The following is a 24,267-nucleotide window of genomic DNA, read 5'->3' on the forward strand; positions in this document are numbered from 1 at the left end:
TGTGTCTTAAGCTCGCGGCAGAAGGTTCGAAGGTCAGGAAGTTGGCGAAGTCCTGGGGGAAGCTCGTTCCAGAGGGTGGGGGCCCCCACAGAGAAGGCCCTTCCCCTGGGTGTCGTCAGTCAGCACTGCCTGGCGTACGGCACCCTAAGGAGTCCCTCTCTGTGAGAGCGTACGGGTCGGTGGGAGGCAATCGGTGGCAGTAGGCGGTCCTGTAAATAACCCATAATGTGGATAAACTGGAGAAGGAGAAAAAATGCCAGAACAACAATGAAACTGAATCTTGGATAAACCAGAAAGACAAAAGAAATTGGTTTTTACACAGCACACAATTAAACTTTGGGATTTGCTACCACAAGATGGTATGCTGACTACCTGGTTAGCTGGCTTCAAAAAAAAAGAGTTGAACCAATTCATGGAAGTCATGGGGATGTTTGATAGCAGATGGCCTCTGAAAGCCATCTGCTGTGAGATAGTGCCTTAGTTGGCCACTGTGAGAATAGATTCCTGGCCTAACTGGATTGACCCAGCATAGCAATGCTTATGCTCTTATGTTTAAAGGAAATAAGATCTGAGAGCTATCATCGCCTTCCTTAAAATCCTAAAAAAGAGATTTTTCTTCCCCCTTCCTTACCATTTTATTCAGCTCAAGGGAATGTTTAAAAGATCACTCAGCATAATATGAAGCTCAGGGACATTTTTCACTTGAAATGACCCTTTCCAAACATAAATACAGAATCTCTAGTTGTAAAAAGATATGTGATCCTTTCTGCAACTTTGTACGTAGTTATCAATAAAACATGGCTCCTTCTCTTGCCCTTTTCTCTGAAATTAATGGCTACCAAAAGACAAGGGAGAGACTGGTCCTTGTTTCTGTCCTTCTTGCTAAGAAATGGTAAGTAATAATATCAAAGAGGAACAGTGAAGAAAACAGAACTCTGAATATAAACAGTGGCCCATCTGCTTGGGTTCCGATGATGTGAGGTGATCTATGAGAAGCTTGTAGGGCTGAGATAAAGAAAACATGGATTTCCCAAATAAATACCCCCTCAGATGAAATGGTAATTAGGGAGATACTTGAATGTGCTGAAACGGAAAGAATGACCATGGAGTTAAAAAAAAAAAAGAGTCGGACTATTATAAAACTTGGAATAGACTGTACAAGTGGCTAAGAGAATAGAAGCCAAAACAAGAAATAAAAGTTTAAAAACCATTGACCATAATAGAAAGATAAATGTATATATGTATAATCAGAACATATTATATTATTATAATATAATTATTATATTATTACTAGAATTGTTAAAATCTATGAGAAGGCAGATATTGAATAGTCAATTACAAAAGCAGAATATACATGCTGATATGGAAAGCGGTAAAATTATATTACACTGTTGTGTTGTTTGCGTTTTTTATTTGTGTGTATTTGTATATGTATTTTTTTTCTTTTCTTTTTTCTTTTTTCTTTTTTCTTTTTTCTTTTTTACTTGTGGTTTTTAAAGTTGGAAAATGTTCAATAAAAACTTTTTTTTAAAAAGAAAAGAAAAGAAAACTTGGATTTCCATCCTGCTGTCCAATAGCTTCAAAATCATATTCAAAAGTGAATATTATCACACCTATCAAGGCACTTGAGTGTCCTTTATCCCGAGAGGTTATATCTAAATAAACAGCACCAGTGTACTGAATACAATGATCAAGGTTGAAGGACAAAATGTGGGTTATTTTTTTTACAAACCTGGTCATAATGAAAAACAAGAATACAAAGGTTTTATACCGAAGACAACTGCAAAGGAGGGATATTACAAATAAACTATAGAACACCCCCAGATCACTTGAAAGTAGAGAGGTAAGATCATTGAAGTACAGCCAGACAGTTTGATAAGTAGGATCACTGAAGTACAGCCAGATATATTTGGTTTGCAGGTCTTAGAAAAATAATATCAAAACTACAAGAGTCAAGAAAATATAAGCAGCACTGTTTAAAAACTTGTAAAATGATGCTGTTGAGGTAAGATTGTGATTTGCAAGTGCAGAAAACACAGCAGTGGCCACGTAATCTCAGAAAAGATTAATCTACATTTCAATAAAAAGGCACTATTGAAACCACCAAGCAAGTGCAATTATTTCATATATTAATAAGATAATGTCAAAATTTGGCAATCTATTCTTCAATAATACACAGAAGAAAAAATACAAGATGTTTTAGAACTGGTAACATATTTCACATGAACCTTAAATTGCAAATAGCAATAGCTAAAGGAAAAGGCAAGACTGTTGCCAAAAGTCATTTATTTTCCCTTAATTATTTATCTCATGGCTCTTGACGTCATGGACCACAACAAATTGTCAACAGTGCTGTCAATGGTGTACCAGATCACTTCATCTGCACACTGAAGAACTTATATACTGACCGGGAAGTCATACTTAGAACAGGATATAGAACAACTTACCAGTTATAAAGTAGAAAATAAATACAAAAAAATTATATAGGTAGTCCTCAACTTATGACCACAACTGAGCCCAAAATTTATATTGCTAAGTGAGGCATTTAAGTGAGTTTTGACCCATTTTATAACCTTTCTTGCCACAGTTGTTAAGTGGTTCACAACAACTGTGGCAAGAAAGGTTATAAAATGGGTCAAAACTCACTTAAATGCCTCACTTAGCAATATAAATTTTGGGCTCAGTTGTGGTCATAAGTTGAGGACTACCTATATAATCTTTTTGTATTTATTTTGCTGCAATTGTTAAATTAGTAACACAATTGTTTAAGTGAATCCTGGTTCCCCATTAACTTTGCTTGTCAGAAGATCACATGACTCTGGGACACTGCAACGGTCATAAATATGAATCAGATGCCAAGCATCCACATTTTGATCACTTGACCATAGTGATGCTATAATGGTCATAAGTGTGAAAAGAGTCATAAGTCACTTTTTACAGTGCCGTTGTAATTTTGAGCGATCACTAAATGAACTGTTGTAACTCAAGGACTACCTGTATTCTGTCAGCCTATCTATTTATTTTATATGGAAAACATACCATGAAAAAACGCTGCAGGAGAAGTAATAGAAACCGGAATTAAAAATTACTTGGAAAAACATGAAGAATGCTGATATCACTGTTTTGATGGCCAAAAGCAAATAAGATGCAATCGTTCTCTTGTTGAAGGTAAAAGAATGCACCAAATTAACATTTAAAAAACAAACGAAGATTAGGTCAACAGGCAATGGCAGTGCAATGCAAATAGACAGAGAATAAAGTAGCACTTTATCTCCTTTATCAAGGAGAGAAGTAACCTGGAATTGAGGAGAAACTTCCTAACAGTGAGGACAGTTAACCAGTGGAACAGCTTTGCCTTCAGAAGTTTATTTATTTATTTATTATTTATTTATTATATTTGTATACCGCCCATCTCCTGAAGGACTCAGGGCGGTTCACAGTCAAAAAAACAACAGAAAACATATAATAGATAAAAAAACAGCTAAAAAAATAGATAGTTAAATTCAATTGATGCTCTAACTTTTAAATACAAATTTAAAACCTCATTTAAACCCCTTTTTTAAAAATCCCAATTTAAAACTACATTCAAGCTAGTCCTGCTCTTCGAAACAGCAACGTCTTCAGCTCGCGGCGGAAGGACTTGAGATCGGGGAGTTGACGAAGCCCCAGAGGAAGCTCGTTCCAGAGGGTAGGGGCCCCCACAGAGAAGGCCCTCCCCCTAGAGGTCGCCAGCCGACATTGTTTAGCTGACGGTATCCGGAGGAGGCCTTCTCTGTGAGAGCGCACTGGTCGGTGAGAGGCTAATGGTGGCAATAGGCGGTCCCGTAAATATCCCGGCCCTAGGCCATGGAGCGTTTTAAAGGTGATGACAAGTACCTTGAAGTGAACCCAGAAGACCACTGGGAGCCAGTGCAGATTACGCAGGAGGGGTGTTACATGGGAGCCAAAAGGTGCTCCCTCTATCACCCGCGCAGCCGCATTCTGGACCAGTTGGAGTCTCCGGGTACACTTCCAGGGGAGCCCCATGTAGAGAGCATTACAGTAGTCCAGGCGGGATGTAACAAGGGCATGAGCGACCGTGCATAAGGAAGCCCGATCCAGAAAGGGGCGTAACTGGCGTATCAGGCGAACCTGATGAAAGGCTCCCCTGGTGACGGCTATCATATGATCTTCTAAAGACAGCCGTGCATCCAGGAGGACGCCCAGATTACGAGCCCTTTCCGTGGGGGCCAATAGTTCGCCCCCAATGGTCAGTGATGGAATTAGCTGACTGTACCGGGCCACCGGCATCCACAGCCACTCGGTTGTGGGTGCTTCATCACTGGAGGTTTTTAAGAAGAGACTGGACAATCATTTGTCTGAAATAGTTATAGGGTCTCCTTCTTGAGCAAGGCGGCCATGGATTTCTCAATGTAACATATGGCTGTAAAGGTTGAATCATTAGAAATTAGAACTTTTCCTTGAGCAAAGAAATTATTATTATTATTATTATTATTTATACAAAATGACAGTATACACAGCAAATGAGATAACTATGCTGGATTTCGTATCACAGATCACTAGTTGAACACTTCCCAAGCGTTTAGGACTGTGTGATGTATCGGCACATTATGCGAGCAGATCCCAGTAAGGTGGCCTTCTGCAGCTGACCAATGGTAATCTTGTCAGCAGCAATTGTTTTTAAGTGCTTGCCTAGGTCTTTAGGCACAGCTCCCAGTGTGCCGAGTACCACTGGAACCACCTGCACTGGTTTATGCCAGTCTCTGCAATTCGATTCTCAAATCTTGATAACTGGTGACTTTTTCAAGTTGTTTCTCATCAATTCTGCTGTCACCAGGTATAGCAATGTCAACTATCCACACTTTTTTCTTTTCCACAATCGTGATATCCGGGGTATTGTGTTCCAAAACTTTATCAGTCTGTATTCGGAAATCCCACAGTAGTTTTGCATGCTCATTTTCAATCACTTTTTCAGGCTTATGATCCCACCAGTTCTTTGCTACAGGCAGATGGTAGTTGTGACACAAGTTCCAGTGGACCATCTGAGCGACTGTGTTGTGACGTTGTTTGTAGTCGGTCTGAGCTATTGTCTTACAACAGCTCAGTATGTGATCAATGGTTTCATCTGCTTCTTTGCAGAGTCTGCATTTGGGATCATCAGCAGATTTTTCTATTCTGGCTTTGATTACATTTGTTCTATTGGCTTGTTCTTGGGCCGCAAGAATTAGGCCTTCTGTTTCTTTCTTCAATGTTCCATTGGTCAGCCATAACCAGGTCTTTTCCTTATCTACTTTTCCTTGGATCTTTTCAAGGAACTGTCCATGCAGTGCTTTGTTATACCAGCTGTCAGCTCGAGCTTTCATCGCTGTTTTCCTATATTGATACTTGGTTTGCTGTACTTTTAGCAGCTTCCTCTTGTTGACCTCCATCAAAGCTGGTTCAACATTGTCTTTCACATAATCTGCCAGAGCATGTTTCTCTTCTTCAACTGTCTGCTTCACTTGCAAAAATCCTCTGCCACCTACCTTTCTGGACAAATATAGCCTGTCAACGTCACTATGTGGGTGCAGCGCATAGTGTATGGTCATCAGTTTTCTTGTTTTCCTATCCAGGCTGTCCAGCTCTGTCTGTGTCCAGTTTACAATTGCAGCAGTATATCTGATAACGGGTATGGCCCAGCTGTTTATAGCCTTGATGGTGTTACCGCCATTCAGTTTACTTTTTAGAAGTTTCCTGACCCTTTGCGTGTATTTTTTGCTGACCACATTTTTCAATTGCCCATCCTTGATATTGTCCAGCTGCAGTATGCCCAGGTATTTGTAGGCTTCGGGTTGGTTGCACTTGATGGTTTATCCATTGGGCATTTCAATTCCATCACTTTCTACGATCTTCCATTGTTGTTGTTGTTGTTGTTGTTGTTGTTGTTGTTGTTGTTGTTGTTGTTGTTGTTGTTGTTGTTATTATTATTATTATTATTATTATTATTATTATTATTATTATTTTGCACTATGATTCTAGAGGAAAATGGGTTGCACCCTCAAAACTCTGAGAATGATGCTAAACATGATGTGTCTGGATACATAATGCAATGTCCACTGAAAAAACAAACCTTGGCATTGGTAAAGTAATTGAAAAGGAAGCCAAAAGAAGATGTGATATCTATCCCTGATGGCACATGAGCTTACAGAAACTCAAAGAAGCTGCTACTGAAAGTCAATCATTGCACTGATTTCCATCAGATCATTAAGAATCAGAAGAGGCCGAATAGATGAACAACAACATGCAACTTTTGGTCTGCATGCAGGTGCCAGACTCCAATGGGAACTCTTCACAAATCTGGCAATATTCAGTGACAAAAATAGCTTGTGTGACCTCACTGAAAAATGAGATAACACACCAACACAAATGGATTGCAAATAGATACACTAAACTTTTTCAAGGCAAACTGTAGCCATATCCACCCCAAAATAGTTCTGGCTCCTTCTACTGAAATGTCACATCTGCTCAGTGACATTACCATGCCATCAAATAACTTTTTGCAGCCTGCAGGCTGAAAATTATTATTTAGAAACTGTACTCCCTGAGCTGGTAAAGTTTGGCCACCCCACCTTAGTCCCTCTCCTGCCCGCCTGCTCTCTCTTGCTCATGACTTCCTGGGCAGCGGAAGAGGCTTTCTGATCTAGTTTAATTGTTCTTAAGCAACAGAAGATTAATGCTTGAATACTATATAGCAGTGATGGCTAACCTTTTCCAGACTGAGTGCCCGAAGTTCACGCATGCACGGCCGAACCCCCAAAATGCAGTAATCCTGGCCCACACATGTGCGTATCCACTGCATACATGGCCCACACCCCCGAACATGCACACATATGGCCAGCCCCCCCGCACATGTGCGCCAGAGACTCAAAGACAGCTGGCCAGTGGGAGGTGCATGCACATGTGCAGCAGAGCTGAACTGGGGCGAACAGCTCGTGTGCTATCAGAGAGGGCGCTGTGTGCCACTCACGGCTATATAGTAAGGGTGGACAACCCTACTTTTCTGGGAAAGCAAAGATGCAAAACAGGCAGGGGTATGTCCTGCAAGGTTTTTTTTCCCCTTCACATTTGGGATGGTTATGTTTTTAAACCAAGTTAAGGACTATTTTAAGATTATCATAAACCAAAATCTGAAAGGGTTTTCTGGAATAAGCCAATATCTTATTCTTCTCTTCAAGGTGACTTATAAGATTGTCCTCTTTGAACAGAAAATCCTTGGCAAAAGAAAAAGTGCTGGATTGCATCTCTTTAATATTCCCTGTGAAGAGGAGGATGTACCAGAGACAATCTAAATAGCATACAATTTAATGGAGGTCATGTTTCATTCTGATGTGAATTCTAAGTAGGGCAATATATGTAGATGGCAATTACAGTAATGGTTTTCTGCTGGAAAGTATAAAACTGTGACCATAGTCTCATAATTATGTCTGTTCTTAAAACAGCACATGACGTTAAACCATGACAAATCTGTGCACTTCTCTGAATTCATGGTTTTGTTTTCTGTCCTGGCATTTCAAAATGGAAATAATAACTCTATTTTTTCCCCTCTCATTTTCAAAATAATTATGCACTGCATTGTTGATGAAATAATATAAAAGGCACATCATTTGTTTTAGAACCTAGCGTCCTTCTTCCTTAATGCTTAGGCATTAGGATCAATGCATTAAAATAATAAATCATGAGGTTTAAAGTAAAATGTGTGGGAGAGACAGAAAGACACAGAAAGGAAAAAAAACCTGACAAAATAACAGCCATCCTAATGATCAATAAGGATCATTCTTCTACACTATATCCTTGTCAACAGGATCTAATATGTCAGGTTTAGGAAGATAAGGAATTCTCAACTGATTTTTATTGTTCAACTATGGTTGACTATTGGTGGATGGATTGATCACCTACTTTTAAATTACAGGATCCTGAGTTCAATTCTTGGTTTCAATAGATACGACTCTAAAGGCTGAAACTCTAAGGATGATAATCCCGAGACTCTAAGGATGATACCCATTAGGATACTAGTTAGATCAAACTTATTAAAAGATACCCAGCATATTTCAGAAAATAATTCCCATAATTTCTATCCATTAGTCACACTAATTGTTGAAGATGTCAGTTGTAAGTCAATATAACTGAAATGCCCCACTTGCATTAAACTTAATGGGCAATAAAATTGTCCACTTACATTGTTTTGAACAAATGCAATCTTGAAAAAGTGATTTAGGACACTAGGATTTAAACCATTTAGGACAGTCACAGGATCCCTATGGTCATGGGATCAAAATTTGGGGACGTGGCAACCATCATGTATTTATGACAGTTGCCATCATCACCAAGATCATGTGATTGATGCTATTTGCAATCTACCTAGCTGGATTCTGACCAGCAAAGTCAATGGATGTACCGCTGCACAAGTCACTTAACTGCAGTAATTCATTTACCAACTGGCAAAAAAAAAAAAAAAACTTTGTAAAATTGGGCGCAACTCACTTAATAATGATCTAGCTTAGCAATGGAAATTCTGGTCTTAATTGTGGTCATAGTTCAAGGACTACCTGTATAACTCTTCCTTTCTGTTGTTGTTTTTAACAAATTCAATCCTGTACTCTAATCATAAGGTATAAAGCTATTAAATCTATTAAATCATATTCATCTAAAAAGCAAATTAATCTAAGCATTAGTGTACGGACAAAGACCGCTGTGAATTTTATGAGCTAATATTCATGAATTTTCATTTTACAACAGGCCCCAATTCAACAACACTCCTACCTTCTTGGGAGCTCAAATGCTTACATGAGGTCCTTATTTCAGAGTTTTCATTTCTACTCCACTCATTAGATTCAGTTTAAAGCCTTTCTAATCGAGCAGACCATGCCTTAGCCAAATGAAACAAACAAAATGTTAAAAAGTTACAATATTTATGTAGTTACTTGTAATGTATCTTTAAAAGTTTTGGCGGGAAAATAGCACGTTGCTGATTGGTTGAAGCCTCCGGCTAAACTGTATATAAAGAGAGGTTTTTCCCAGCACTGGCTGCTGGGTTCACCATATAGTAAAGAGCTGTTGTCACTATCCTGGTCTCCTGCCTCGTTATTGCCCGAATCTAACACTGGCGACGAAGGTGGGATCTCGAGGCTAAGAGCGCCAGGAAAAGAGCTGAACTCGCCAGGAAGACGCGAACCCAGCAAACAAGGGGCGGAAAGCAGCGATGTCCGGCTACACACCGCCAGCGCCATTCGACCCAGCCAAGGAAAAATGGGGGTCATACATGGCTCGTTTCGAGTGTTTCCTCAAGGCGAACGAACTTCAAGGAGTTTCAGACAACAGGAAACGAGCGTATTTCCTGAGCCCCTGCGGTCCAGAAGTTTCCGACACCGCAGAATCCCTGGCGGAGCCAACGCCGGTACAGTCGGTACCGTGGCAAACTCTGCAGAATTTATTGAAAGCCCATTATGCACCAACGCCGTCCAAGTATGTGCAACGGTTCAATTCAGGAGCGAGACAGCAAGAGGGCGAGTCCATCAGCGCATACATGGCCGCCCTGAGGAAAGCCTCAAAACATTGCGAGTACCGAGACTTGGATGAGGCATTGCTGGAGCAACTCATCCGCTGGGTCAGGGACATCCGCTTATGGAGGCGGCTGCTGTCTAAAAGCAACCTAACGCTGGCAAACGCCTTGGACGAAGCCAGGGCTCACGAGATGTCTACCCAAGCGGCGGAAACCCTACAAAAGCAGGTCGCACCAACGGCTGGTGCGAAATCAACCCCGTCCACAATGAAGAGATCCAGGCTGAGTCGGATGGTGAGGAAGAGGAAGGAGTCTTCCACACCGGGAGGCCGGAGAAAGAAGACCGGGGTGACTGCACAAGTTGCGGAGGGCAACACCAACGACAACAATGCAAATTTAAGGATGCAGTGTGTCGGCGGTGCGAAAGGAAGGGGCACATAGCACAGGCCTGTCGAGCACCCCAACCTTCCCGCCAAAAATTCAAACCGGCCAATCAGAGCGCGGGAACGGCGAAGCGGCCCGCGAGTGGTCAGTTTAAAAAAGGCGCGAAGTTGAATCAGACTGTCGTGAGAGTGGGTCACGCATCAACACGCCTAGAGAAAAAAATCTTTACAAAGCCAAAGATTGAGGGGGTGCCGTGCCGATTGAAGGTGGACACCGGCTCATCGATCACGATCATGTCCTGGGACAATCTCGTGAGAGCCTTACCCGCCATCGCAAAGCGCAAGCTGCAACCACAGAAATTAAAGGTACAAGACTACCAAGGGAATCGCATCCCTGTTCGAGGGGTAACGTCCGTCCACGTAGAGTATGGACAATACAAGAAAACTCTGCCCATCACCGTAGTCGATGGGACCCTGCCAAGCTTGTTGGGACTGGACTGGTTCCGAGCATTGGGCATGGGAGTGACTGGAATCTTCAGAAACGAAGTCAACCTCAAAGACGCACTCATGAAAGAATTTGGGGACGTTTTCAGAGACTGCCTGGGCAAGTACACGGGGACCCCCATTTCTTTTAACTTAGACCCCCAAATTGCCCCTATCCATCTAAAGGCTAGGAGGGTCCCGTCACCTAAAGCCCAGGATTGACCGGGAACTGGACAAGCTAGTAAACCAGGGAATTCTAGTGCCAGTTGACCATGCTAAGTGGGAGACCCCTATAGTCACCCCAGTCAAACCGGACGGGTCGGTCCGGATTTGCGCTGACTATAAGGCAACGCTTAACAAAGCGTTGCAAAAGAGTGCTTACCCCGCCCGTGGTACAGCACTTACTGCACTCAATGGGGCAAGGGCAAGTTTTTGCCAAGCTAGACTTGGCCCAAGCCTATCAACAGCTGCCCGTAGATAGCAGCACAGCCGAAGCGCAGACAATTGTGACTCACAGAGGGGCTTTTAAGTGTACCCGGTTACAGTTTGGGGTTAGTGTGGCTCCAGGGTTATTTCAGAACCTAATGGAGCGGCTATTGCAGGGCCTACCAGGGGTGGTACCATACTTTGACGATGTACTGGTATCCGCTGAGAATCTAGAGGAATTAGGGGTAAGGCTGCGAAAAGTTTTGGGCATTTTCCGGTCTGCCGGTCTCACAGTTAAACTGAACAAATGCCAGATCGGGGTTGAGTCTGTGGAATTCCTGGGCTACCGGATAGACAGGGAAGGGATTCACCCCACTGAGAGCAAGGTACGGGCCATCAGGAAGGCCCCGGTTCCAAAGAACAAAACGGAGTTACAGGCATTCTTAGGTCTGGTCAATTTCTACGTGGTATTCTTAAGGAATAAGGCAACAGTAGCCGAGCCGCTGCATAAATTACTAGCAAAGACGGCTGCATGGTCTTGGGGAAAGGCGGAAGCTAGGGCATTCGAAGGGGTAAAGAATCTCCTATCGAGTGATAGCCTCCTTATCCAATACAATGGCACGCTGCCATTAGTGTTAAGCTGCGATGCATCTCCCTATGGGGTGGGGGCGGTGCTCAGCCACAGGTTACCAAATGGCACAGAAGCCCCTATTGCATATTACTCCCGAACCATGTCATCAACTGAAAGGAATTATAGCCAGCTTGATAAGGAAGCCTTGGCTATAGTCTCCGGAGTAAAGAAATTCCATGAATATGTATTTGGTCGTGATTTTGAAATCATCACGGACCATAGACCTTTGCTAGGTCTGTTGGCAGGCGACCGCCCAACGCCCGTGGCACTTTCGCCAAGACTGACCCGATGGACTATCTTCCTGGCAGCGATTCTTACAAATTACTACACCGGCCAGGAAGGAATTAGGGCATGCAGACGCCTGAGCAGATGCCCGTTACCAGAGACTATCAAGACCCCACTCCGGGAATACCAGTGCTGGTAATTGACTCTGTGGACTCTGGCCCAGTCACATCCAAAGAGGTGGCTCGGGCTTCATATAAGGACATTACAATAAGAACTGTAATTGGTTGGGTACAAAGAGGTTGGCCCGCTGCGCCGGGCGAGCGTTTTAAAGAGTTTGTAAAAAAACGTGGGGAACTCTCGGCTCAAGGGGGGTGCCTGCTATGGGGGGATCGAGTGGTGATCCCGGAGAAATTGAGGAAAAAGGTATTGGATCTCCTTCACGAAGGTCACCCAGGGATCGTGAGAATGAAGGGTCTAGCGAGAAGCTATGTGTGGTGGCCCTTAATGGACTCGGAAATTGCTGAAAGGGTAGGGAAATGCCAGGCCTGCCAGGAGTCCAGACCGCTACCCCCAACGGCCCCGATTCGGGAATGGGAGAGACCCCAGGGCCCCTGGTCTAGGATCCATATCGATTTTGCGGCCCTTCCACGGCCAAACCTTTCTGGTAGTAGTCGATGCCTACTCCAAATGGCTGGAAATCATTCTCATGAGATCCATGACAGCCGAGGCCGTGATTTCAGTCCTACGGCACCTATTTGTAACCCACGGGTTGCCCGACACTTTAGTCTCCGATAACGGCCCGCAATTCACGGCAACCCAGTTTGAGGGGTACTTGGCAGAGGAGGGCATCCGACATGTCCTCTCGGCGCCTTTCCACCCTGCGTCGGACGGCCTTGCAGAACGCTTCGCTCGAGCGCAAAGGAAGCATTGTCCAGAATCAGGCCAGGCGATTGGCAAACAAAATCGATACATATCTAGCAGTCCAACACAGAACCCCTGTGTAGCAACTGGCCGCAGCCCTGCAGAGCTATTAATGGGTCGGAAGCTTAGGTGCCCACTAGACCGTTTAAACCCAAACTACACACCAGACGGTTACAAAGGGGCACACGGTAAAACAAGAGGGATGGCAGTAGGCGACCTAGTGTGGGCACACAACTACAGCGAGGGCCCGACCTGGTTAGCAGGAAAAATCCTAGAAATAACCGGTCCAAAATCATATCTAGTAGAGATAGAGGATGGCCGGGTATGGAAGCGCCACATAGACCAAATAAGGAAACGATAACCGTAAATCAGAATCAGACGAAACAGGCCCTGACTATTCAATGTTTGAATCCACAGCTGACTCAAACCCGGGCAAACGCAGGACTTATCTGAGTTCCAGGAGGTCCAGCGACGCCAACCGGTTCCTCCTGAAAACAGCAGGGACGACTCTGCAATAATCCAGGGCCGGATGGCCTAGAGGTGGAGCTGAGAGGAACAAACAGTCCCTCCGGTCAGCTCGACTCACTCCCAGAAAATGCATTGCGCAGGTCCGAAAGAGTCAGGAGACGCCCAGTCTACTTGCGTGATTACGTTGACAAATAAGATGTTAATTTCATGTAAATATTGGGAAAGTGTTTTCTGGGAGGGAAGGAGTGTAATGTATCTTTAAAAGTTTTGGCGGGAAAATAGCACGTTGCTGATTGGTTGAAGCCTCCGGCTAAACTGTATATAAAGAGAGGTTTTTCCCAGCACTGGCTGCTGGGTTCACCATATAGTAAAGAGCTGTTGTCACTATCCTGGTCTCCTGCCTCGTTATTGCCCGAATCTAACTAAGGACATCTAAACTATATTAAAGTAACCAAAATATCTTTACAATCCCCAAGGCAGGTCACACCTTTTGAGCACCCCAATGTTTGGAAATTGAAAGTGGATAAATTTGACATGCCCTATGATCCAAATACATTTTTAGAAGACCTTGCAAGGTGGGAATTATCTCATGCCATCAACTCATGATCTAGATAACTCAGACTCTGATCTCAGAAACCAATTCTTTCTGAGGGATACCATTTGCACAAATAATCATTGATTCTTCATTCATTGATTCTCCATTCCAAAACTCCACTTGAATTTTTTTCGATCAAAGAATACTACATGAGCCTAAGCTTTTGATTTTCAAAGGATTTCAATTCCGACACATTACAACTGTTCTCTGCAAACTATTAACCATTTAGAAGGAAAAGATAATGGTCAGTTGAATTGGAAGCACTACTCTATCCCTGATTTTTCATCTTATGATAAGTGAATCCTGTCTGGATAAACCAACAGAATCACTCAACCTTGTTTCATATTTCTCATATTGAATTACAAACTATCATGCCTTCTCACAGAACACAGTTCTGTGCATTTCATCTCCATTCTGTGGCATCTATTTTTATTTCCCTAAATGCTCAGAATCTGGTTGAGAAAGATTTCTGAGTTACATGCGGAAAAGTATCCTTTATATCTTTTGCTGCCGGTTGTTATTCTCGTCTACTGCCATTGCTTCTCTGCTTGAGTATCTTTCCTAAGGAGCCTTGCTTCTAATATCTGTTTCCATTCTAGACTCTCCTTCCCTTCCTTTTTCAGTAGCTAAAGCATGGCCATTAAATTCTCCAATGCTTTGACCTGTCCCTCAAGGGCTGTTATGAGTCTGCATGTTGCATGAGTTGCAATTATATATTAGGAAGAAAAATATAATCTCCTGTCCATTCATTTTCATTCTGGCTTCCTAAGGCACCATCCAAAGAAAGCCCTTTAGTTATTCTTGTCTTGTTTTTTTTCCAGCAAACTCCTGTTAGTTCTTTCTCATGAACACTTTCAGTCAATGGGCTTCCTCCTGGAACCAGGCTGCCTTATATTTCTCTTACATTCTCTGTTTACTCAGCAGGAAGCAATCGCCTAATCATCTACAATGGGTAATCAACAGCTATTCAGAAGATAACCTTTCCACTCCTCACTGCTCATCACAAATCCCTCAGAATCTACAGCTTCTTTGATCACTCTGCTTCCTTCTTTCTGTTGAATTCTCTGACAGACTCCTTCTAGCTCTCCCTTTTCTCTGCCTTAAACCAACATTCATTTTTATACCTATAACTTGCATTCAGTTTGGTTGTTGCACTTATTTATATCTACTCGTAATGATACGCAATTTCATACAGTAATTATAGTTGCAATATTGAGCATAGTTTTGTGCTATTTATTTCAGCTCTTTGCAGCAGAGCTGACGCAAAAAGGTATAAGAAAATAGGAATGTTAATAATCTTTGAGCATAGAATACTTGATGATTTTTAAATTTCAGATACGGCAAAAGGCATATGCAAACAGGGATATTGTTAAGGATGAAGTTGATTGAGATAAACGGTTAGAAAGGTTAGCAAGATACAGGTTTTTACCATGCAGAGCTTCACAGAAAAGCATTAGAACTAAACAATATATAGATAGCATGCTTAAAGAAAACTGCAAAACATGGGAAATCAATAATATTTAAGCTTTTCTCCCTGCACTGTAACCCCAATGAATCTGAAATATTACAGTATGTTATTTATCTCAGGAAGAATGGTTTTCAAGTTCAGTAGGCAGCAACAGCCAAAAAAAAACCCAATCCCTAATGCAACCCTTGGTTGCATAAATAGAGAAATGGAATCAAGACCATGTGATACATTAGTACCTCTTTATAAAATCTCACTAAGACCACACCTGGAATACTTCATCCAGTTTTGGTCACATTATAACAAAAATGTTGAGACTCTGGAAAGAGTGCAGAGAACTAAGCTGATTAAGGGCCTGGAGAATAAAACATGAAAGAATGGTTGCAGGAATTGGTATGTCTAGTCTAGTGAAAAGAAGTACTTGGAGTGAAATGATAACAGTGTTCTAATATTTGAGGTGCTGCCACAAAGAAGAGGGGGTCAATCTGTTTTCCAAAGCACCAGAAGGCAAGACAAGAAATAGTGAATGAAAACTAATCAAGGAGAGAAGCAAGCTAGAACTAAGGAGAAATTTCCTAACAGAGAGAACAATTAAGCAGTAGAATGGCATGGTCTTCAGAAGCTGTGGTTGCTCCATCACTGGAGGCTTTTAAGTAGAGACTGGACAGCCACTTGTATGGAATGGTGTAGGGTCTCCTGCTTGAGCAGGGGTGGGTGGGCTGGAAGATTTCCAAGGTCCCTTCTAATTCTGTTATTTTATCATTCAGTTTCCCACTCATGACAGAATAGGGCAAAGCAAATAATTCATTTGTGTATATAGCAATATACAATATTACAGCAATATGCAGGAATGTGCTTATTTTCCAAAGAACAAGTGTCAATGGGAAATGGTTCTTAGGTTGCTTTGCCCAATTTGATTCAATTTGTCCCTTGCCTTACCATACCTTCTACTCCCATCTCTTCTCTGATCTTCAAACTGAGGCCTGTCCTTCAGTTTGTTTTTAGGGTTCATTGACTTTCTTCCCATCTGTCAGTTATGAAGATGACATTCCCATCCAATGCATCAGACCCATTTGACTTGGAGCTACATTCACAATGTGGAAAGCATTTTCAACAACAATGTTCTGAAATACTGGAAGACTTCCTTAGGGAAACTGCTATGACTAGATAATCTTTATAAATATGTTATGAAGTCTGATCTTTTATTGCCAAAGTCTCAATTGCATAATTATTCTTATTATGTGTCTTCAAGTTAATCTTGATTCCCTGCAGGTGACTGCCTGGAAAAGTCATTTTTCTTGCCAAAATAGTCAGCGGTGCTTTGTCATTGACATTTTCCTAGGGCTGAGAGAGAATGACTGGCCAAAGTAGACGAGAAATCATTCTCCTGATTGTTAGTCTGATGTCTTAACCAGTACACTAAACAGCTCTCTCTCTCTCTCTCTCGCTCTCCCTCTCTCTCTCTCTCTCTCTGCTGCAGTTTTAATTCTGAAGTTTTCACCAGCTATTTTTTTAAATAATTACGTTAAATATTATGCACCATAATATGTTTTAAGGTTCTAAGTTTCTTATGATTTCCCTTTGCCCACTAAAAAAAACCTGAATAACTAAAAACGATGAGTTTATAGCAACTAAAATCATGCACATGGGTCTGAAATAACCACGCAATGACATGTTTCACAATGCTCAGCATGCATGCAAGTGAATCTAATACTCACTGGGTGGCCTTTGTTGAGTCACTATCTCTGAGCCTCAGTTCCCATCTGTAAAAGTAAGAATAATATTCTACCTCATGGGAGTAATAACATTAATGCAATTACTACGTTAAAGCAATGTGCAAGACGTGCTACAGACCATAGGTTATAAAATAATGTTCTAGTATTGAACAATGGCAAAATATAAGTGATCATGAGCTTCTCAACCTATTACATTTTTTCAGTCATACAAGTTCATAATTATTCTAAACCTATTTTATATAAAGTATGAGTTATTTGAAAGATAACCCCTTATTTACCCTTTCATTTCTCTCCCCGTCTGTTTCAAAGCTGTTTGATATCTCCTGTTTTTTAAGCATTAATTTTCAAATATTCTGCTGATTAGTCACAGAGAGAAGTATTGTGTAGAGCCAAGGTAACCGTTGCCAATTACTGGACTTTGAAACATTGCTAAATCTGACTTTAGTTCTAAATCATTTTCCATTTTTTCCCTGTTGGGATTTCAAGTCATGGCCTCCATCATACTAATCCATAGTTCAGTGGCTCTACCTGAAACATTTCCAGCAGAAATCAAGTTAATTTTCACTAAGAATAATAATTTATTTCGATATTATTTCTGCTTTAAAGAAGAGTATGTGAGTAATTGCCCTTGCATATACCATAGAACATATGAAAGAGAAAATACCAAGTTATACTCAACAGATTTTTTAGATGTGCTCTATCAATCTATAAAAACAGAGATGCAGATGGTAACTGAATTGATTGAATTGATTGATATTCAATACTCATCAACATAACAGCAACTATGGTTACTATTCTGATCCATAAACCCAGTTAATTACAGACAGAAATGCAAAAATAAAAACAACCTAGAAAGAGGAAAAGGATATAAAACTTAGAAGAAACAGGAGGCATTATGCCTTCAGATGAAATGTGAGTGGCTACAAAGTTCGACCCTACATTACCAAATTGTCAATTGGAAAACCTTGATTTGGGACCTCAAACCTTTCATAAAACGGTCTGGTTTTCTCAAGCTGCAGTGAATCAATTAGCAAGTGTTATAAATCTGGTAAACAAAGGCCAGTACTGTCTAATTTTTTTTTTAAAAAAAAAACAGAACTTCTGCCAGAAGCTAAACTTCATTGAGAAAGGCAGTACATTTTTCATCAAAATTAAACAAGGATTTAGATTTCCCTGAAGACCTCCCAGAAAAGTTTAAATCCAGCATGGTTATTTAAATACCGGCATGCACACAAATTGAATCCTAAATACAGAAATTTCTCTCTCTAGCTATTCCCTCATTAGTGCCTGAAAGAAGGTTCACATCATCACCCAGTTATTACAGAAATGATTTTAAAAATGTGATTGTTATCATCATTTTGCCATAATGGCGTATTCTAGACCAGTGTTTTCCAACCTTTAAGATGTATGAACTTCAATACTCCCTTTGCAGGCTGAATAATTTCAGGAATTGAATGGAAGTTGGGCCATAGCAACTGGTCTGTTGTTGTTGTTGTTGTGACTCAATTTCCAGGCAATACTACCTGGCTGAGTCAGAATCTTCATCGACATAAGGAAGCTGAAGTTCACACATTTTAAGATTGCTGCTCTAGATAATACTGTAAGTTGTGAAAAAGGTAAATTACATGAGCACAATGGATCATTGTACTATTGTCCACCATGAAACTGTTGCACCTGTGCATGCCAGATGCATTTTCCTTTATCTCACAGGTGTCAAACTCAGTCACGACACTTGACGTATCGTGATGTTTTTTGCCTTTCCAGAGCCAGGATTGACGTGGCCTGCGTGTAACGCATCCGGCCCATGGGCTGCCAATGTTCTGACCTGGGCTTCCTGAGACAGTAAAAAGCACACGATTAATCCCAAAAACCCTCTTGTTATTTCAACGGCTGTGAATTCTGTTCATTCACAGCCCATAATGAGTCACAAATAGTTTGTAAAGAGTCTGACAGAAATCTGCCACAGTCCTTCGGAATAAGGCTGATAAGCACCCACCTTTAGCTCCCTTGACATGCTGCCAAAGACTTAATTGGCAATTAGCTTTGCAAGGCCACATGGAGCACAGAGTCAAAACGGAGCTTCAGAATTTAAACCGACCAGAACAAAGTTGCTTCCTGCAAAGGCTCACGTGCTTTTGCTCCTCCTTTATGTCTTATGGGAAAGGCCAATCATCTCCAAACCCTACTCCCAAGTCATTCCTTTTGTCTTAACTGTTCTTGCCTTTTGGCAGATCTGTGCATACACACACTGGGAACAGGCTACCCCGTTCCTCTGCCTCACTGATGTCCAACCCTGGATGTTCTAGAGGCAGCACATAACTCCCAAATGGCCCTGGCCCCCTCTGTGCCTCCGATACAGAGCCCTCATCCGAGCCTTCCCCAGACTCCAGGACTGGCCCATGTTCCTCTCCAACTTCCTCCCTGTCTGACTCTGATGCCAGCTCCGCAGGCCGCCGGCGGACCACAACAGCCAATTTGACAGACCTGCTCTATCTTCTTCACAGAAAAAGTAGCATTCTTCTAGGCATGGCTGATCCCCAATTCAATTACTCAATTATCAAATCAGAACCAGGAAGGGAATAGTGTGATATCACTTCACCAAGATTATAAAACCTTACTACAGTCTCTTTCTTTATCAGAGGATATATCTTCAGTTCAGTGCATGACAACAGGCCTTTAAACCTGTACATCTATCCCTCTCAGTCTGTGATAGTTAACACATTGCAAGATGCCTACTGTGCTCTTATATCAGTACAGAGAATACAGTCTGGAAGGTAATTTCTCCCACCTTCTGGTGAGCCTGAAGCTTATTTGATATTTTCAAAGTTGAAAACAGCAGGTCAAGGGCGGGCATCACTGAGGACCACAGTGAGAAAGGACAGGCACTATCGCCTAGCTAAATATCCAATGATAAGTCTCATATCTACATATCTACTTTGTATGCCAAGGGGACATTATTTGTTTTTAAAAAGGGAAATGAGCATACTTGTCTGACAGGGCTGTCTCTTTAAATTAGCTGCTATACTTCCTGCTGTATATACATATCAAACTTCTTCTGATTTTCAGAGAATCTGGCAGCACAGAGAAAGGAAGCCTAGAGGGGAAATTATGTTGGCTTCTTGCTAGTGAAAAATAGAAGGGGAAAATGCACCCACTCGGCCCAAGAGGAATTAAGGAATTGTGGGGCAATCAGTGATTAGCAAGATCTTCCCTTGCCTGTGCCTATAAGCCAAACCTTGACCAACCCTATGAATTATTATATTTTTCCCTCCAATTATTGGTCATAAGAATAATGTTCTTGAAAAGTATTCATGCCTTTGGAGAGTCATCCAGATCATGGTTGTCCCAAAGATGCTTTTTCAAAAGGCAACTGGGCTTTGTTTTTCCAATTAAGAACTGAAGAAGTTTCTTATTTGAGAAGTGAAACGTCTTCAAGGAAAAACAAAGTCTAGTTGTGTATTGAAAAAGCACCTTTGGGTTGAAAAGTGTTCTTTAACTGAAAGGAAATATGTATTGATTTTGAGTGCCTGAAATCCCTTCACACATACATTTTTGAATCCTACACCTTTATAACATTTTTAATACCAAACATGTTTTATAACATATTTTAATAATAATAATAATAATAATAATAATAATAATAATAATAATAATAATAATAATAATAATAATAATATCAGAGTTGGAAGGGACCTTGGAGGTCTTCTAGTCCAACCCCCTGCCCAGGCAGGAAACCCTACACCATTTCAGACAAATGGCTATCCAACATTTTCTTTAAAAATTCCAGTGTTGGAGCATTTACAACTTCTGCATGCAAGTTGTTCCACTGATTAATTGTTCTAACTGTCAGGAAATTTCTCCTTAGTTCTAGGTTGCTTCTCTCCTTGATTAGTTTCTACTCATTGCTTCTTGTTCTACCCTCAGGTGCTTTGGAGAATAGTTTGACTTCCTCTTCCTCTTCCAACCCCTGAGATATTGGAACACTGCTATCATGTCTCCCCTAGTCCTTCTTTTCATTAAACTAGGCATACCAAGTTCCTGCAACCGTTCTTCATATGTTTTAGCCTCCAGTCCCCTAATCATCTTTGTTGCTCTTCTCTGCACTCTTTCTAGAGTCTCAACATCCTTTTTACATAGTGGCGACCAAAACTGAATGCAATATTCCAAGTGTGGCCTTACCAAGGCATTATAAAGTGGTATTAACACTTCACGTGATCTTAATTCTATCCCTCTGTTTATGCAGCCCAGAATTGTGTTGGCTTTTTTGGCAGCTGCTGCACACTGCTGGCTCATATCTAAATGGTTGTCCACTAGGACTCCAAGATCCCTCTCACAGTTACTACTATTGAGCAAGGTACCACATATCCGGTACCTGTGCATTTTGTATTTAATACAAATACAGCATATTTTAATACTAACCATACATCCTACACACATGATCATAAAACTTCATATTTCTAGCAGAGCTGACTTTTTCATTCAAAACAAAATTCCATCAAACTTCATCCACAATGTTTGAAGTCTTCTGTAGGTTGTGTCTCATGCTTTCCTGTTTTGTCAAAGTACTGTAGTCTTTGTGATTATGTCATTTCAACAGATTCATGCCACAGACAGACAATAATTAAGCTGAATCTCAGTACCTGTTAATTAGAATCCTTAAAAGTTAGGACAATTTTTGGTAATAATATCCATTTAGAGAGCTAAAAAATATGTATGGTAAGACTAGCTGACAATAGAAAATTGTCAGATCTGTGATTCAGCTAACTCACTCTGATGTGAAGTAGCTTCCAGTGATTTTATAGGAGGAATATTTTTGGGTTTGCTCCTAGTCATGTTATCTCAAGATGTTTTATCCCGTCTATGAATCCTGAACATTTTCTATTCTTTATTCACAGAATATTTATATAAGATTGCCCGATACAAAAAATGAAAAAAATGAAAAGCAAGAAAAAACAGTTACTGAACAACAAAATAGGGATTGCAATTTGCTATACTGAACATATCACACACCCATAAAAAAAACCACAATATTTAAAAGTGTCTAAATAAAAACAAATGTTACTCTATTATTGTAAAATATCACGTAATCTCTGCCAATGGGAAACATATTGCATATTTTTAAAATTTCACTGAGGTTATTTTCAACACAGAGCATCTACCTGTAATTTTTATTGATGCTTTAAGTTACTAAAAAGGAAGAGACATGTGCATTCATTAGGATATTGTTATTTCAGAACTTCCCATTCAGTTATTAACTGTCTGCTAAGAATATACTGCCTTTAACCAATGTTTTACAAAAATCAAACATTAAATATTTTTCTACATGCCTGGCATCTTTTTAATTATACCTAGGCATTTCCTATGAATAGGAAATTTCCAAAATTAATTTTTGGGAACTGCCACATTGGAGAAAGTTCTTTAAATGCTAAGTGAAAGATGTTTACAGTAAACCGAAAGCGTGGATAAATTCATTGAAATCCACTTAGAAAATGCTTCAGGATAAGGAAGCCAATCTATCTTATTAAGTACAGAACAATATGTCTCTATTTTCTGATGGCACTTCTGTCAATACACATGTCTGGAACTACGAATCTGCTCGTTTTAGGAGAGAGCCTTTTACTCATCAAGGCTCACATAAAGAATGGTAGTACATATCTTAAAATGTCATTTTATTGAAAAACTGTCCAGCTAACACAATGTAAGCATTGCTACCTTCTTATGAAATTTTCAAAAAGTTCTGGCCATAAATAACTTGTGTTCTGCACCAGGAAGATTGTTATGTTTATTATCAGAATAAGGAGACTTATAAGAAGATTGTCTCGCAGCATTGGTATAAGAAGTATAGGGCTAGTTATTCTTTTCCATGAATATTTATATTCTAATTGCCTTAGTTTCATGGTAGTTTTAAAAAATGCTTAGGCACATAAATTTATGGAAGCAGATAAACAGAATTTGCTGAATATACCAGTGATAATTATTTCTTTCCTGTGAACATTATGAAGTGCTGCATAAGCAGATTTTGAGGATCAATGTCATTTTTTATTTAAAGCTCAAGATGAGCATACTAGAGACATATTATGCCCCTTCCCTTAAAGGAAGTATCCAATCATTGCCATGCTTCTGGGTTCCTCCACAAATGTTACAATTTTTGAATGGCATGCATTGATAAAGCAACTTCATTCTCACAATTAATCTTGATTGAAAAATCTATACTGAAAAATAATAATTTGTCCAAGTTCAACCAGAAAATCATATGCCTGTGTGGAGATTTGAACTCAGGTTTATCATTGCCAAGTACAGAACTTTAACTGCTTTTTTAAAAAAAAGTTTTTTATTTTATAGCCAAACAAACATTTAGTACATCAATCATTCCTTCCATGTGACATCTCGGTCTTTTTTTCATGGCTCCATCTTTTTGTTGTTTCTTCTTTCTTCACTTCAATTTAATCCATTACCATTTTTCACAAGCACAGTATTCTAATTATACCTTTCTTTTACACAATTACCCGTTGCTTATCTGTATCTTTTTTCTAATCAATGATAAAGTTTATCCCAATATCTTAAAATATTCTGAATCCTCTCTTTCTTTGATTAGCAAAGTTAATCTATTCATTTCTGCACAATCTATAATTTTTTTAATAATTTCTCCTTCCAGGTGTGTTTTCTCCACTTTCCAACAGAACTTTAACTGCTCTGCAGCATTTCTTAATACAGGTTGTCTATGCTCCATGCTATATCAAGATTTCCATTTTCCTGATGACCTTAAATAATTTATATATTTATGAGGCTTCAAAGATTCTCTACAAGATGCTTGTTCCAAGACATCACTGAGTAAACCCCCCCCCCAGGCTATCCCAAATATCTAGCCAAAGTCAACTGGTTTAATCGTATTTCTACAAAGTTTCAACTTATTTTATAATCAGAGATCTGTAATAGATTTAACTGTTTGATTTTGTCTGATTATAACAAAAGGTAAAGAGAAGAAGAAACGATTGTTAGTTTATATTTGATGTGAATTGTTGCCTTATTGTAAACATTGCAACAATAAATTGCTATTTTATGGGACTATTATTGGGTTTCTACTATTATGTTATTCCTAGTCTCTATTCTTTAAAGATAATAAGAACAAGTACTCAAGGTTAAAAATTATTTTGTGCTTATAACCTAACCCAAATAACTGATTCTCCGTGTCATCATCAATCATAGCCATCCATCAATTTTTTTTCAGAATAAATCTAAAAGTTTTAATATAATAGAAAACATGATAGCTCAATCATTATTATAGGATTTCAGTTCATTTACAATCAAGGCAAATAGGCAGATTAGACACAAATTTCTGTAGGATGAATGTAAACTTAGCCAAATTAACAGATATTTCCCATGTGTGAGAGTATCA

At 40.2% G+C, this 24,267-nt stretch overlaps 1 protein-coding gene and 1 long non-coding RNA gene across 2 annotated transcripts in view; one reads left to right on the forward strand and one right to left on the reverse strand.

Moving 5' to 3' along the window:
- Positions 1-24,267, reverse strand: part of OXR1 (oxidation resistance 1) — a 226,982-nt gene that overhangs the window by 183,119 nt on the left and 19,596 nt on the right. Inside the window, exon 2 of the mRNA XM_058174310.1 lies at positions 16,854-16,898. Within this exon, the coding sequence (XP_058030293.1) occupies positions 16,854-16,898 (45 nt within the window). The remainder of the gene's footprint in view (positions 1-16,853; positions 16,899-24,267) is intronic.
- Positions 1-24,267, forward strand: part of LOC131193903 (uncharacterized) — a 147,802-nt gene that overhangs the window by 113,425 nt on the left and 10,110 nt on the right. The window lies entirely within an intron of this gene.

This window comes from Ahaetulla prasina, chromosome 3 (genome assembly GCF_028640845.1).
Source record: "Ahaetulla prasina isolate Xishuangbanna chromosome 3, ASM2864084v1, whole genome shotgun sequence".
Taxonomy (NCBI): Eukaryota; Metazoa; Chordata; class Lepidosauria; order Squamata; family Colubridae; genus Ahaetulla; species Ahaetulla prasina.